The sequence below is a fragment of the Mixophyes fleayi genome, chromosome 11 (assembly GCF_038048845.1).
Source record: "Mixophyes fleayi isolate aMixFle1 chromosome 11, aMixFle1.hap1, whole genome shotgun sequence".
Classification (NCBI taxonomy): Eukaryota; Metazoa; Chordata; class Amphibia; order Anura; family Limnodynastidae; genus Mixophyes; species Mixophyes fleayi.
The window spans coordinates 44,810,106-44,826,569 of record NC_134412.1 but is presented as its reverse complement, the minus strand read 5'-3'; the positions used below and the strand labels follow the sequence as shown (position 1 = coordinate 44,826,569).

Genomic DNA, 16,464 nt, shown 5'->3' with positions numbered 1-16,464 from the left:
TGGTATAGATAGAGTGGTCCACACAATATAATAATAAAACCCTCAACTGGTCTGAATTCCACCAAACAAGTATCTGGACTGCGTAGTGTGGTGGCCCCGGTACACAATTTGGTACCGAGGCCACAATATAATTAAAAAATTGGGCATCAACTGTCACCGTTGTTTAATATCTGATACACCTAAATATGGACTGCACAGTGGAGTGGCCCCGGTAGTAAATTTGGTGCCGGGGCCACAATACCTCCTCCAACTTCCAAGTGTAGTGTTTATAAAGACAGACAGCGTCGAAGTGTTATTAGTTGACTTTCTTAACCCTAAAATTGTCCCTGTTGCAAATATTCGTGCAATGGACAGTTACTTTTTTATTGAAAGACTCAAGCTGTCAAGTGTAGTGTTTATAAAATATAAACAACAATACAGTAGTTTTAGAGCACGTCAATACCTCTTGTTTTAAATTATGACACGGCATTTTACTTTTGGTTTAATTTCTTGTATTTTTTTAAATTTTGTTTTACTTTTTGAACATGGCAAACGACTGTTGATTGGTCATATAATGCAAAAAAAAAAGGTCCAAGATGGAATTGTCCTTGGGCCCTCACACCCACCCTTATGTTGTTTAAATAGGACATGCACACTTTAACAAACCAATCATTTCAGCGACAGGGCCTACCAAACAACTTTGGCTGAAATGATTGGTTTGTTTGGGCCCCCACACCAAAAAAGCTATTCATCTCTCCCTGTACAGACTAAACAGGCTCTACTGAGGCAAGATGTCGTCCTCATCCTCAACCTCTGATTCCTCTCCCCCTACAGTGTGTACTTCCTCCTCATCACACATTATCAATTCGTCCCCGCTGGACTCCACAACCACAGGTCCCTCTGTAGTATCTGGAGGGCAGTGCTGTACTTCATTGAGGAATTGATTATTCATTTTTATAAACATCATTTTTTCAACGTTGTGAGGAAGCAACCTCCTTCGCCGCTCACTGACCAGGTTCCCCGCTGCACTAAAAACTCTTTCCGAGTACACACTGGAGGGGGGACAACTCAGGTAAAATAGAGCCAGTTTGTACAGGGGCTTCCAAACTGCCTTTTTTTCCTGCCAGTAACAATATGGACTGTCTGACATGTCTACTTGGATGGTGTCAGCAAAGTAATCATCCACAATTTTTTCTATTGTGACAGCATCCAATGCAGCGAGAGTAGACATGTCTGCAATGGTTGGCAGGTCCTTCAGTCCGGACCAGATGTTATCAGCATCCCCGCCAGTGCCTCTTTTGGGAAAACTGAGCTTTTTCCTCGCAGCCATAGATGTGGAAGAAAATGAGGGTGGAGCTGTTGGCATGTCACGGTCCTCTTCAGAGGACAATCTCCTGACCAGCAGGTCTTTGCACCGCTGTAGACTTGTGTCCGCCGGAAACAGAGACACAACATACGCTTTAAACCGAGGATCGAGCACGGTGGCCAGAATGTATTCCTCTGACTTTAAAAGAGTGACCACCCTCGGATCCTGGCAAAGCGTACGAAGGGCTACATCCACAAGAGCTACATGCTTGGTGTAATCGCAATGGCTTACCAGCTCCTCCCTCACTTTCTCCAGCTGCTTCTGCAACAGCCTGATCAGGGGAATGACCTGACTCAAGCTGGCAGTGTCGGAACTGACTTCTCGTGTGGCAAGTTCAAATGGCTGCAGAACCTTGCACAACACGGAAATCAGTCTCCACTGCGCTTGACTGAGGTGCATCCCCACTCCTTTGCCTATGTCGTAGGTGGCTGTGTAGGCCTGAATGGCCTTTTGCTGCTCCTCCATCCTCTGCAGCATATAGAGGGTGGAGTTCCAGCGCGTCACAACCTCTTGTTTGAGGTGATGGCAGGGCAGGTTCATGCTTTTTTGATGTGCCTCTAGTCTGCGGTAGGCACTGGCTGAATGCCGAAAGTGTCCAGCAATTTTGCGCGCCACCGCAAGCATCTCCTGCACACCCCTGTCACTCTTGAGGTAATGCTGCACCACCAAATTAATGGTGTGGGCAAAACATGGGACGTGCTGGAAATTGCCCATATTTAATGCCCGCACAATGTTACTGGCATTGTCTGACACCACAAATCTCCATGAGAGTCTAAGTGGGGTAAGCCACTGGGAGATAATTTCCCTCATTTTCTCTAATATGTTGTCAGCGTTGTGCCTCTTATTAAAGCCTGTAATGCACAATGTTGCCTGCCTTTGCATGAGCAGCCATTTTGTAGATGCTGCTACTGATGCAGCTGTTGCTGTTGCTGCGGAAGGGGATGCATCTACCCAGTGGGCTGTCACAGTCATATAGTCCTTCGTTTGCCCAGAACCACTTGTCCACATGTCCGTGGTTAAGTGGACAGTGGGTACAACCGCATTTTTAAGAGCACTGAGGACACTTGATCGTACTTCTCTGTACATTTTTGGTATCGCCTGCCTAGTGAAGTGGAATCTCGAGGGGATTTGGTACCGGGGACACAATACCTCCATCAACCCTCTAAATCCCACTCCACTGATGGCGGACACCGGGCGCACGTCTAACACCAACATTGCAGTTACAGCCGCAGTTATACGCTTTGCAATAGGGTGACTACTATCGTATTTTGTGGTCATGGCAAACGACTGTTGGACGGTCAATTGTTTTGTGAAAGACTTAGCGGTCTTACGACTTCCCCTCTGGGAAGATGACCGACTAACAGCAGCAACAGCAGCAGTGGCAGTAGTAGGCGTACCGCTGCAGGATTCCTCGGATGAATCCCGTATTGAGGAGGACTCAGTCTGGCTGCTGACTTGGGCTGCAGGACTGAATCTGATGGAGATTGTGGAGGAAGTTGACGAGGAGGGTGTTGCTGGTGTGTATCCAACTGGACCACGGGATTTAGGTGTCCCTGTACCGATGAGGGTCCTAGCCCCAGTTCCTGAACTAACCACTGAACTATGAAGGTTATTCAGGTGACGTATAAGGGAGGATGTTCCTAGGTGGGCAAGATCCTTACCCCTGCTTATTTGAGCTTTACATAAGCTACATATGGCCATACATTGGTTGTCTGGATTTGGATAAAAATAACTCCAGACCGAAGAGGTGCATTTTTTGGTCTTCTGACCAGGCATGACGATGGGCTTTTTCATCCCATGGACATCAGCTGTTTCCCCCCCTGGTGCCTCATTTACAATAACCACATCACCATCCTCATCATCAAGTTCCTCCACAGCGCCAGCTACATCATCAATAGCCTCCTCCCGAGCCACCTCTTCCCGTACAGTGATGGGAAGGTCAGGCTTGACAACCACCAACACCCTTGGACTCGCCTTGGGGATTTGTGATAATTTCTCTTTAGAAGGCAGAGTTGTTTGCTGTTTTGTTGCTGACAGCATAACTCTCTTCAATTTTTTGTAGGGGGGGGGAGGAGGAGGAGGGCTAAGATCCGTGGGTGAAGCTGAACCACTAGTCATGAACATGGGCCAGGGCCTAAGCCGTTCCTTGCCACTCCGTGTCGTAAATGGCATATTGGCAACTTTACGTTTCTCCTCAGATGATTTAAAGTTTCTCTTTTTGCTACTTTTTCTTAACTTGGGCTTTTTGGATTTTACATGCCCGGTACTACGAGATTGGGCATCGGGCTTGGAAGACAACGTTGATGGCATTTCATCGTCTATGTCATGACTAGTGGCAGCAGCTTCAGCATTAGGAGGAAGTGGGTCTTGATCTTTCCCTACTTTATCCTCCAAATTTTTGGTCTCCATTATATGTAGCACAAGATACTGCAGAATGTGTGAACTTGGTAATATTGCAGTACCAATGGACTTATACTGCTGGATTGGTTTTGCAAATTTGGTTATAATTATTATATATATTTTTTTTTTTTAATTTTTTTTTTTTTTTTACTTTTTTTTTATTTTTTAAAAACTTGGGAATAATGGGGAAATAACTATGCCCTTAGAAGCACAGAGCACAGGACACAGCACCACTGGACTGAACAGGACACAGCACAGGACCCAGCAGCACCACTGACCTCAGAAGGACAGAGCACAGCACACAGCACCACTGGACTGATACTGCAGAACACAGCACAGCACAGCACAGCACAGCACAGCACAGCACAGCACAGAACTAAACAGCACAGAACTAAACAGCACAGAACTAAACAGCACAGAACTAAACAGCACAGAACTAAACAGCACAGAACTAAACAGCACAGAACTAAACAGCACACCCTCCCTCTACCCTGATCAATGCCCGAGTGAAGATGGCGGCGACTAGCGGGGAATTTATAGGATCCGAGTATCGCGAGATCCGACAACGGGATTATGAGTCAGAGCCTCAGTTTCACTTTTGAATTTGGCGCCAATACCCGGATCTGTCTCGGATCCGACTCGGATCCGCAACGTTCGGGTGGGCTCGGATTTCATAAATCCGAGTGCGCTCATCCCTAATATATATATATATATATATTGCAACAAAAAGACAGGCAGGGCGCCTCTAAGTGTAGCATCAAATGTATAGGGTGGGAATAAGTAATAACATGCGTACCGTAAGGTAAGCAGCAGTGGGTATCATAGATAAGATGGAGTAGCCTCTGCTATGGTCGTATTCCTCCAAATCTCTGCCAGTCAGCACATCAATGTGAAAAAAGCAAACATAGTATAATGCCGTAATGTATTCAATAGGGGCAGTTCACCAGTACACCCCGCGATTCTATGGAGTGTCTGAGACCTAGATCCCAGATATCATTACAGGACACCCATGTGAGTGTAAGAAATATATCTAAAATCTGCGTACCAGATATCATGAGGAATCTCACATCTCAAGAGACTTGATAGTAGCTTAACCTCATTCAAATGGCGGAAATGGATCAGATTGAAAAAAGAAGATGATTTGGTATGCATACAAAAATTTTAATTAAAATGTAATAAAAAACTCACATGAGGTAATGGAAGTAACGCTGAATACAGCCGTATACACCCTATACATTTGATGCTACACTTAGAGGCGCCCTGCCTGTCTTTTTGTTGCAGTATTTTCCTTGTCCGGACCGACCATCTGGTTTCAGGCTATCAAGGCTGCCACTCGTATAGGAGTTAAGTGATACTTATATGGACTTTCTGTTTGGGACTGATTTTATGTAAATGTGTTTTGAGATATTTCTCCTAGTATACACGCTGTGGTGATTAGCGCCATATATATCTTCTGTCTGTATTTATTCATGTGTGTGTGTATATATATATATATATATATATATATATATATATATATACAAGTTAACCCGTGCATGATACTCATGCATTCTAGTCAAATCAAGCTACTTAAGGTGTTAAAAAGGTTCTTGTCATGCATTTGGGCCATAGCCCAGGCCTCCTCAGGGGAAGAGCGTTACTTCCCGACGTAAGCGCCCTTTTTTAACGTGGTTTTGTCCACTTGTCACCACCTCATCATTCTACTCCATCACCTCATCCTTCATTTTCATCGCCACATCTATCCAGATGTCTATCCAGACACAGGGATCTCTCTCAGCGGTCCTGAGTATCACACTCCTCTCACTCTGTCACCCCCGGCAACCACCAACCACTCCCCACTGTCACCCCCGGCAACCACCAACCACTCCCAACTGTCACTTCTCCTTCAAGAAATATATATATATTTTTTTAAAATCTTTGTAAACACTTTTAACAATTAACAAATTAAATTAACAAATTAAAAACATCTTAGTATACCAAATTTCAGCCCTTTCTGAATTTTTTTTGTCCACACACACCAAGAATTTAGTAGGTCAGTGTATAACTCCGCCCAGCAGGTGGCGCTGCAGCTTGGTTTTATTTTTTACACACACACACACACACACACACACACACACAGACAGACTAACACATGCCACTAAGCATTTATATATTTTATATATATATATATATATATATATATATATATATATATATATATATATATATATATATATATATGTCTCATGCTAGTAGCTTTGGGGAGAGAGTGAGCAGTATTGATGGTCCACATGGGGAAAAGATGCATATGCAGCGCTGCGGAATTAGTGGCGCTATATAAATAAATGAGATGATGATGATATGCACTCAGTGTGGATATAGCTTCTTGGGAAGTACTACTTACCACCTGGAAGATAGCACGGCGTATCTCTGTATTCATTCCATTCTCAATGTTCACTTTCACAGAGATAAATTTCATGTAGAGTGCTTCATATACTGAAATTCCAGTAGCAGTGTAGTCAGTCTTTCAGAGACCGACAGTGAAGGCAACCACAGTGCAATTTGGCTGTTATATACACACACCGATCAGCCACAACATTAAACCACTGACAAGTAAAGTGAATAATATTTGATTATCTTGTTACAATGGTACCGGTCAAGGGGTGGGATATATTAGGCAGCAAGTGAACAGTCAGTTGTTGAAGTTGATATGTTAGGAGCAGAAAAAATGGGCAAGCGTAAGGATTTCAGCGCCTTTGACAAGGGCCAAATAGTGATTGCTAGACGACTGGGTCTTCTGGGGTATTCCTGGTATGCAGTGTTTAGTACCTACCAAGTTAATAGTGGCTATGATAGAAAGGTGTCAGAACATACAGTGCATTGCAGATTCCTGCATTTGAGGCTGCATAGTCGCAGACCAGTCAAAGTGCACATAATGACCACTGTCCACTGTCAAAAGCACAATCATCACATTAGCACCAGAACTATACCATAGAGCAATGAAAGATAGTGGCCTGATCTGATGCATCATGTTTTCTTTCACATCATGTGGATACCCGTGTGCATTGTTTACCTTGGGGAAAAGATGGTACCAGGATGCACTGTGGGAAGAAGGCAAGCCAGCGGAGGCAGTATGATGCTCTGGGCAATGTTCTGCTGGGAAACATTGGGTCCTGGTATTCATGAGGATGTTACTTTGACACGTACCACCTACCTAAACATTGTTGCACACCAGGTACATCACTTCATGGCAATGGTATTTCCTGATGACCGTGGCCTCTTTCAGCAGGATCGTGCGCCCTGCCGATTTTGCAAAAATTGCTCAGGTTTGAAGGACATGTCAAAGAGTTCAAGGTGTTCATTTGGCCTCCTAATTCCCCAGATCTTCGTTTGATTGAGCATCTGTGAGATGTGCTGGAAAAAAAAGTTAGAGCCATAGATACCCACCTCATAAATTACAGGACTTATGGGATCTGCTGTTATTGTCCTGATGCCAGATAACACACAGGACACCATCAGAGGTGTTATGGAGTCCATGCCTTGATAGGTCAGAGCTGTGTTGGCTGCTCAAGGGAGACCTACACAATATTATGCAGGAAGTTTTAATGTTGTGGCTGATAGGTGCGTGTGAGTGTGTGTTTGTGTACATATATATATATATATAATATAATATTTATCTATATCAAGAAAGTGGAGAGGTCAGCGCTCTCTAGGATCAGGGGAAGGGTAATAAATGCTGCCACCATCCTGTTGGGGGTGGGGGGGGGGGGGGTGTATGCCTGAAAAAATTCTCTCAAAAGATGTGGAAACCAAAGGAGATAAGGATGGGTACAAAGACAGGGGAGAAGGAGGAGAAATGGAAAAGTAATGTGAATATATGATATGGATAGACATATGAATCAATTATGACTTCATCAGGGATCATAATTGATGACGAAATGCGTTGGGCCCAATCACAGTCAAGAACGATCCCTTATCAACACCCAGCAACGTCACGGAGTTCCCCTGTGCAGTATGGAGCCGTGGCCAGTAAGCTGTGCATTTACATCGCATCGCTGAGCAGGCAAGGTTCACACTCCAGTGCTGGGATCCTGAAAGATAACTTTCAAGGAATCCTCATACTTGCATAATGTGAGTGTAAATTTGTTTTTATTTATGTCTAATAAATGTACCTAGCGGTACTTCACTATACATACCTCTTTCTGGTTTGCATGCAACACACTGAGAAAGGAGAGAGGACGGAGATTACCATTACCACAGACTTTATCCTCTAGCTCAAGATTATAACCAGTGGAATAGCATTTTGGATTATTCCAATAACAGGACATTTACAAAGAGGACTTCATGCAATATAAGCCGCATTTACTGTAAGAACATTATAAGTTGATGCAGGTATATACACTGCGCATATCGGGTGTAGTGTTTTTAAGTAACCATATAATTGTCTATCCATATCATATATTCACATTACTTTCCCATTCCTCACCCTTCCCCCCCCCGTCTTTGCGCCCATCCTTATCTTCTTTGGTCTCCATAATATTTATCTATGTCTATGTTTATATACTGTATATAATATGTATGTGTGTGTGTATACACACACATACACACACACACACACACACACACCATGGACAAAAGTATTTGCCGTACCTGTTAATTATTGAAATTAGGTGTTTCTATCAGACTCTTTGCCAGAGGTGTATAAAATCAAGCACCTAGCCATGCAGTCTCCATTTGCAAGCATTTGGGATCCAAAATGGGTCGTTCTGAAGAGCTCAGTGACTTCAAGCGTTGTACTGTGATAGGATGCCACCTTTCAACTGTAAGTGATATTAATAGAAAGTGGAAGCGTTTAGGATCAACAGCAACTCAGCCACGTAGTGAAAGACCACTTAAAATAAAGGAGCAGGGTCAACGACTGCTAAGGCACATGGTGTGTAAAAGTCGCCAACGCACTGCTGATTCCATAACTAAAGAGTTACGAACTTCCACTGGCATCAATGTAAGCACAAAAACTGTGCGGCAAAATCTTAATGGATGGGGTTTCCATTGCCAAACAGCTGCATGCAATCTTCACATCATGAAGACCAATGGCAAGCGTAGTATGGAGTGCTGTAAAGCATACCGACACTGGACTATGGAACAGTGGAAACGTGTTCTGTGGAGTGACGATTCATGCTTCTGTGTTTGGCAGTCAGGTGGGCGACTCTGGGTTTGTTGGATGCTGGGAAATCGTTACCTGCCTGACTGCATTATGCCAACTGTCAAGTTTGGTGGAGGAGGGATAATGTTATGAGGCTGTTTTCCAGGGTTTGGGCTAGGCCCTTTATCTCCAGAATAGGTCAGTCTTAATGCTTTAGCATACCAAGTCATTTTGGACAATGCTATGCTTCCAACTTTGTGCCAACAGTTTGAGAGAGGCCCTTTTCTATTCCAACATGACTGTGCCCCAGTGCACAAAGCACGGACTAATGTAGTAATCTGAAACTGCACTTCATTCCAGTGTCTCCTGCTTCATCTGCTCACCTGGTAATCCTGGTCATATTGTTATTGTGTGCTGCAATTCACCTTTTATGTTTAGGATTCTGCATTTATCGATCATACCAGTTATTCCTGCTATCTTGAGCTGTGCTTACCATTAACCATTGACTGCACTTACTTGCTTCATGTACAAACCGTGCTGTTAATGTAGTCACTCTGTTTCATTACAACAACTTTCCATGGTGTTCATACTCTGAATCGTGACAATAGGAACTGGCTATAAAGTTTGAGCCTGCTGTTGCTGATTCCTAATGTGTTTTCTCTTGCACTCAGTGTCTGACATCCTAGGACCATGTCTACTATTACTTCTGAGACTCCTCTCATCCAGATGCTCCAGGTGGACATATTACAACTCCGCTTTCAGATAGCACAGGTGTCTACATTGTTGCAAGAGTTGTTTAAACAGCTTATTTTCTCCATGCTGTGTGGTTACTGCTCAAATACCTGTGGAGCAACATTTTTTTTTTCATAGAAAATATGCTGACCACAGTAACTCCTCCATAGACTTTACTTTGTCATAAAGATAATTGTGCTGCATCTGTTCTAATATCTGTGGCCCTAGCCACTGAGGGCCCTAAACAAGTATGCCACCCACAACCTACTTTGTCTGAGGAGGAACACATGCACAGAAGGGTCAACAGTCTATGCCTTTACTGTGCCAACTCAGAGCATTTCCTGGCTGCGCAGACCCAAATCACCACCAGGAATTAATTTAACTTGGGATTAATTTCTCCAGCCTGCTCCAGAGAGAACCCTGTCCCTCCAGCCTGCTTCGGAGCCCTCCAGCCTGCTCAGGAGGGGGCCTTGTCCATCCTGCCTGTTCAGCTAGAGTTGACTCACTGTACCGTTCAGCCCGACTTGCCTCACGTTTAAGTTCGATCAGTGGTGTCTCATAGTATGGCGTGGTCACAGGTGCCATATGGTACCTTTCAGTCAGAGATGCTTCACAATGCTGCCCCTTCCAAGGCGTCTGACCAGCCCGGGGGACTTTCTGAGTCGTGTTGTCACTCACCGGACTGTGAGTGCTTCTTCCCGTGTGTTTAGGAACCGTGGCCGTCCACCATCCTGAGGGTCTGCGCATGTGCAGCCCTTTCAAACCTTCAGTACATGTTCCTTTTAGTTAATTGGCTGATCAGGCAACACTCCCTATTTAAAGCACCTGTGGTCTATACCTCATGGCCTGATCTTGGAGTCTCATTCCTCATGAGCCTCTGAAGGTGTTCCTGTGTTTCCTCGTGTGTTCAGCTCCTGCTGATTCCTGTTGTTCGTTTGTGGTTTCCAGACCACTTCATCTCTCCTGTGTTTCATCGTGACTGCACCAGCTGATTCCTATCCGCTGCCTCCGTGCTCTACAGTTTCCAGCTCACTTCAATTCTCCCGTGTTTCATCGTGACTGCACCAGCTGATTCCTATCCGCTGCCTCCGTGCTCTACAGTTTCCAGCTCACTTCAACTCTCCCATGTTTCATCGTGACTGCACCAGCTGATTCCTATCCGCTGCCTCCGTGTATCTACTGTATCCTGCTCAGCTCAACTCTCCCGTGTTTCATCGTGACTGCACCAGCTGATTCCTATCCGCTGCCTCCGTGTATCTGCAGTGCCCTGCTCATCGCAACCCTCCAGTACTCCTCGTGTCTGCAGCCAGCTGATCCGCTCTCCGTGCTTCTACAGTGTTCCTGCCTGTGTCAACTCGCCTGTCTGCATTGGATCAACGCTCCGCTGCTTTCATCTCTGTTATACCACCTCTACTCTCCAGTGATCTCCAGGTGTCCAGTTCTATATACTACTGCTTCCTGAGTATTGTTTCCATCGTTGCTGGTCTACCTATCTGTGCGCTGCACCTACTTGGTTACCGCTTCCATCCTCCTGGGACTTCGTATCTTGCCGGCCTCCAGCCGCTCAGGTATCCCTGCACCTCTTTCTGACAGCCTGCTCTCCTGAACTACGATATGCATACTTATCATTGACTGCGCTGGTGTATTGCATACCTTGCTGGACTGAGTTGTTCTCCTCTGGAGTTTCCTATCCACTGAGACTGTTGCCATCATTTGACTGTGTTACCTTATAGCCTGGATAGTTCTTGTGACTTTGTATATTTGTGCAGTGCTGCTCAGTTATTACTATTTTGTGCATATCATCGTGGGATCAAGTTCAGTGTGCCCGTGTATACTCTGCATTGCATTTATCTCCCCGTGCTCCTCCTCACATATATATTTCAGTGGTACAACTTGTTAGAGGCAGACCACTGTTCCCTGTTTCCTGAGTCACCTGTTTCCGGTATCCTTTCACATAGCAGTGGTACAACTTGCTAACGCAGACCACTGACTTCCCGGATACCTCCACCTGGATTCCATTCCCTCACCTAGACAGCGGTACAACTTGCTATACGCAGATCGCTGACTCTCATCACCTCCTCGTTACTTCTGGACATTCCTCCTCACTATAGCAGTGGTACAACTTGCTATCCGCAGACCACTGACTACCCTCACGTTTCCTTGTCCATTCAGTTCCTCGTGTACAATTATCTATATATTACCAGTGCTGCTAGTCATAGACTTTCCACGAGTATTCTCTTACCATCTGCTGTCTCCTGTTCCAGGATCACCCCGCTACCAGAGTACCATATTACCACCTATACTGCTCTGGTAAGTCCATCATCTGGTGATACCTGGGTAAAGACTCCTAGTGCCCGTGACACGTGTGCACAGTCTGAGCCCCTAGAGACTTGTGCCCACATCTCTGTTCAGTCAGATGTGTCTCATATTGCCGCTCGTTCACAAGTACCACATAGTTCCGTATGGTCATAGGTGTCTGCCCAGTCCAGACCTTCTTTTGAGTTGTCTGCTCAGTCTGGGCCCCCAGAGACTTGTGCTCAGTCTGAATCTGAGCTATATACTCCAACAAATATCAATATTTTTGGTCTTATTGTTGTACCAAGCGACCCCTGTTCTCCTGCCGCCCAGGCAGAGACCCCTGCTCTCCCCCCGTGGCCCAGGAAAGTTGGGCCACCTCTTTCCACTAGCACTGTTTCTATTTATTTTCTGCCCTTTGGCTTTCCCGAGTTATTAGATTATGATACTGACTTTTTTGCTCAATCCTAATTTCTTTCTTTTTGGGCGTCTGGTATCCACCCTTAAGAGGGGGGTTACTGTCCCAATCTGCTTCCGGCTGCAGTTCAGTATCTCCTCTATAGATGCTGCACTACCTTCAGCTGATTCTGTCTGCAAGGGGTTAAGCCTTCATCATGTTATGTCCGTAGTATCGTATAAAGTAAAGATTCTCCAATGCGATTGCTGTCGTTCAAGCACAACGGTTTTATTCACAGTTGTATTACAAGGCAAAGTTTGGTGTGCATATGCATGCACTAGTTAGCACTAATTCAAGCTTTATAAGAACGAGCTGGTTTAAAAAGTCTGAGGTGAAAAATTTATACACCGTACAGTTGTAAAAAGTAGTGACATCACAAAGATACCGTTACAGTATTAAGGTCTTCACTCATAGATCGAAGGGTCTTTACCTCCCAAGAACTCGATGTGGCATTCCTCTAGTCATTGTTCCTTCTTTGTTCCAGGTGTCCTTCAGATTCCCATTTCTAGGTTTGTATAAACTGATTTTTATTATTCCTGTGAACTGGCTATTTGGTGTATGAAAGAGTGATAATGTTTATAACTAGCGTTTGCAAGGTGCAAACGCTACATAGATAACGGAAATGTTCTCATACGATTGCGAACAGAATGAGACCAAACTTGATGATATTAATATGTTGGAAATGTCAATTAGCTTTTTCACCAAATTCTATTTTATATTAACTAAAATAAATAGATTCAACTTATTTACATGTTATTTACTAAAATAATTATTCGATTGTGTACTAATCGCATCACAACAAATATTAGTGTACAGAAAATATTGATTACCACTTTCATCCAATTATTAAAATTTAGCAATCATTACTCCTGGATCCTAAGCACCTGTGTCTGGTCTTTAAGAGACTGCCTTTCCCAGCAATCTGAGCCAGTTCATCTATTGTCCATGCTGTGTAACTCCTGTTTGTATCCTGACTTCCCTAGCATTTGACTCCTGCTTTGTTCCCACATTATGCACCTTCTCTTGTGAACCAGAACCTGGCTTCATTTGACCTTGCTCCTGCTTACTTCCTGGTATATTGTGGATTTTCCCGGCTTCTAACCGCTGGATTGCCTTTTTCCTGATTGTCCCGTGGATCTGTGCATCGCACCTCCTGCTTCATTTGCCAACTGCTTAATCCTAGTCATTCTGCTACCCTGTGCTGCAATTCACCTTTTGTATCTAGGATTCTGCATTTATCCATCATACCAGTTATTCCTGCCATCTTAACCTATGCTTGACATTAACCACTGACTGCACTTATTTGATCCCTGTATAATCCTGAGAGTAGCTCTCTGAAGTAGATATGTACACTCCTAAATCTAAATTTTGCAGAAAAATGCATTCAATGACCCTAAACCATGTGGAAAAATGTCTTATGGTCTGAGGAGACCATGGTTGAACATTTTGGCCTTAATTCTAAAAGATATGTTTGTTGCAAAGACAACACAGCTCATCGCCCAAAGAACATCATGCTTGCTGTGAAGCGGCATGGTGGTAGCAGTATCATGGGTTGGGGCTACTTCTCTTCATTTGGGACAAGGGCTCTAATCAGGATAAAGGGCATAATGAATAGTTCCAAAGATTACGATATTTTGGCACAAAACCTGCTGGCCTCAGATAATTGACGATGAGTAGGAATTTCACCTTCCAACATGATACAATCTAAAGCGCACATCAAAGTCAGCCAAGGAATGGCTTCAGAAAAATGGCCCAGCCAGAGGTCAAAACTCTATTAAATGTATCCCCAGGTGTGCAAAGTTGATGGAGACTTTCAAAATGACTTGCTGCTATAAGAAAGAAACATATAACAGATATTGAAAACCATTCATAAACAGTAGTTTAAAGTATGAAGTAAATAAAAAGTGAATATGTGTCTTAATGAAAGAAAATGCTCTTTAGTTGAATACAGTTAATATAATTTATAACTCATTGAGACCAAACATGTTGCCCTTTTTTATTAAAATAGTTGTTCTAGTCCATAAGGAAATAAATGTTTTTTTCTTGATATTCCCAAGGGAGCTCCCATCCAACCACTAAATACTTCCACCAGGTTTAGCTTTCATATTCAGACAAGATTATGCGTTTCAGGGTGGTGTGTAATACAAATTCCCTTGACAACACAAATGTTAATAATTGTCTATAAGAGAAGATGTACTGTACTAAAATGACTATACAGACGGAATGGGGTTTGGGAGCTGCTGACATGAAACAGGAACATGGTTAAATTTAAATTTACCTATTCCTTTTTAACTAATTACAGAAAATGTGGAAGGGCACAGTTATCAAAGTCTTCTTAGATCTTTGTGAATATTTGGCTATTTTTAACTTAAAAACATTCTTTGCATTTAAGAAACATTCTTTGTAATCCATAAAATAAATTACACATTTCACACAGTGTTGTTGGTGTTTTTTTATTCCAATTTATTTTAACTGCAGATACTTCTGCTGAAATAATAGCTACAAAAAATTTCACATTAGTTAACTGAACACAGGTTACCACAGTAGGAAAACCGGAAAAAACATTGTGTGCAGGCTGACATTGTAATGGATGAGCTATTATGAGCAATGTAGAGGCCATCTTTACTTTTACTAAATCATCACCTATAAAACAAACCTGAGAGATCTTTCTTGTTTAAACTATAACAAGAGCTAAGCAAAATATAGCCTGTAAATTGTGTGTTTTTACATGTGAAACATTGTCAAAACCAGAATGCAGAACTTTTTATAAGTTTTATTTGTTTTTTTCATTCCCTGAGTTTCATCATTTAACTCTACAATAGAGTGATACGTTTTTACAACATCTATTGAACCAAATTTGAAATAAAAAAAAAATTGGAAGGGACTCAGTCAGTAACGCCAAGTTTTTCATATCCACCCAATGTTGCCATTAAGGACCACACACTTCATATAATCTGCTGTATCTTTTCTTTTTAGGAATTGGCTTATTGATGTGAGCACTTCTTCTATTTGCCATGGTCTTGTGATAAAATGCAATGTTTTAGAGAGCAGTTTAAAATGTTATACATGGGGCAAGTAGTAGTATTATGTGCAAAAGTTATATTGTTGAGTTTTGTGGAAGAGCTGGCGTATGTGCAAAAGGGCTTTGGTTGACATTTTTTTAATTCCAACTAAACTGCATTTCCTCTTAACTGGATTCTACCTTATGTGCTTTGTGGCTTAGTTTATTCAACAGTGCCCTTTCAATTAACAAAGTCATATACATTAAAAAATAAAATCAGACATAAGTTTTCAAACATTTGGTTGACCTAGGCATTCTTGTTAGTAAAAGTACCTATTGTTGTTTATGTGCCTCTGTTCAGTGGTAGAGGGCCATTTTGCACAGGTAGCTGATATAGCTGGGAAGAGGTTATCATTCAGTTATTAGTTTGCTTGATTTCTTTGTTATTTCTAGCTGTTTGTACATATATGTTTTACAGTTAGTTTTGTCTTTAACACAGGTTTGTAAATAACAAAAATTATTCTAAAGCCTAACTGTGCCACATGTTTTTTGTTTTTTTTGTGTAGGCTGTCAAGTTATTGGAAATGCCAGTTATTATTACTGAGCAATACCCAAAAGGGCTTGGTCCTACAGTACCAGAGCTTGGAGCAGACGGCATCAAAAAATTCTCTAAGACCTGTTTCAGTATGCTGACCCCTGAAGTGGAGAAGGAGATTCAGTCCATCCCTAAACATCACTCTGTTATCCTTTGCGGCATTGAGACACAGGCATGCATTATGGTATGTATATTATTATTTTTATTATCTTTGACTTATAAGGCACTCAAAGAGTCTGCTGCACCGTATATGATTAATGTTTTATAAGATGTTAATTTGTGTAAATTAGTGATCAAAGTGAGAAACTAAGAGTCAATCTATGTAGTGCAGTAACAGATTAAATATGATTATCATATCAGCATTTGATTTGTGATACAATACTATTTTCCTTATATATTTTTCTTATTAAAATCAACACCTTTATTAGATTAGTCATCAAACATTATAAGCAACAATGTTTCAAAATCAGCCACTGAATTAATTGAAATGTGTAATTTGTAAGTGAAATAAAAACCT

The 16,464-nt window shown here is 42.6% G+C and overlaps 1 protein-coding gene across 3 annotated transcripts in view; it reads left to right on the top strand.

Moving 5' to 3' along the window:
• The window catches only part of ISOC2 (isochorismatase domain containing 2), a 137,924-nt gene that overhangs the window by 36,181 nt on the left and 85,279 nt on the right, over positions 1-16,464 (top strand). For all 3 annotated transcript variants that reach the window (XM_075191314.1, XM_075191313.1, XM_075191315.1), the window contains exon 3: positions 15,919-16,131. In XM_075191314.1, the coding sequence (XP_075047415.1) occupies positions 15,919-16,131 (213 nt within the window). The remainder of the gene's footprint in view (positions 1-15,918; positions 16,132-16,464) is intronic.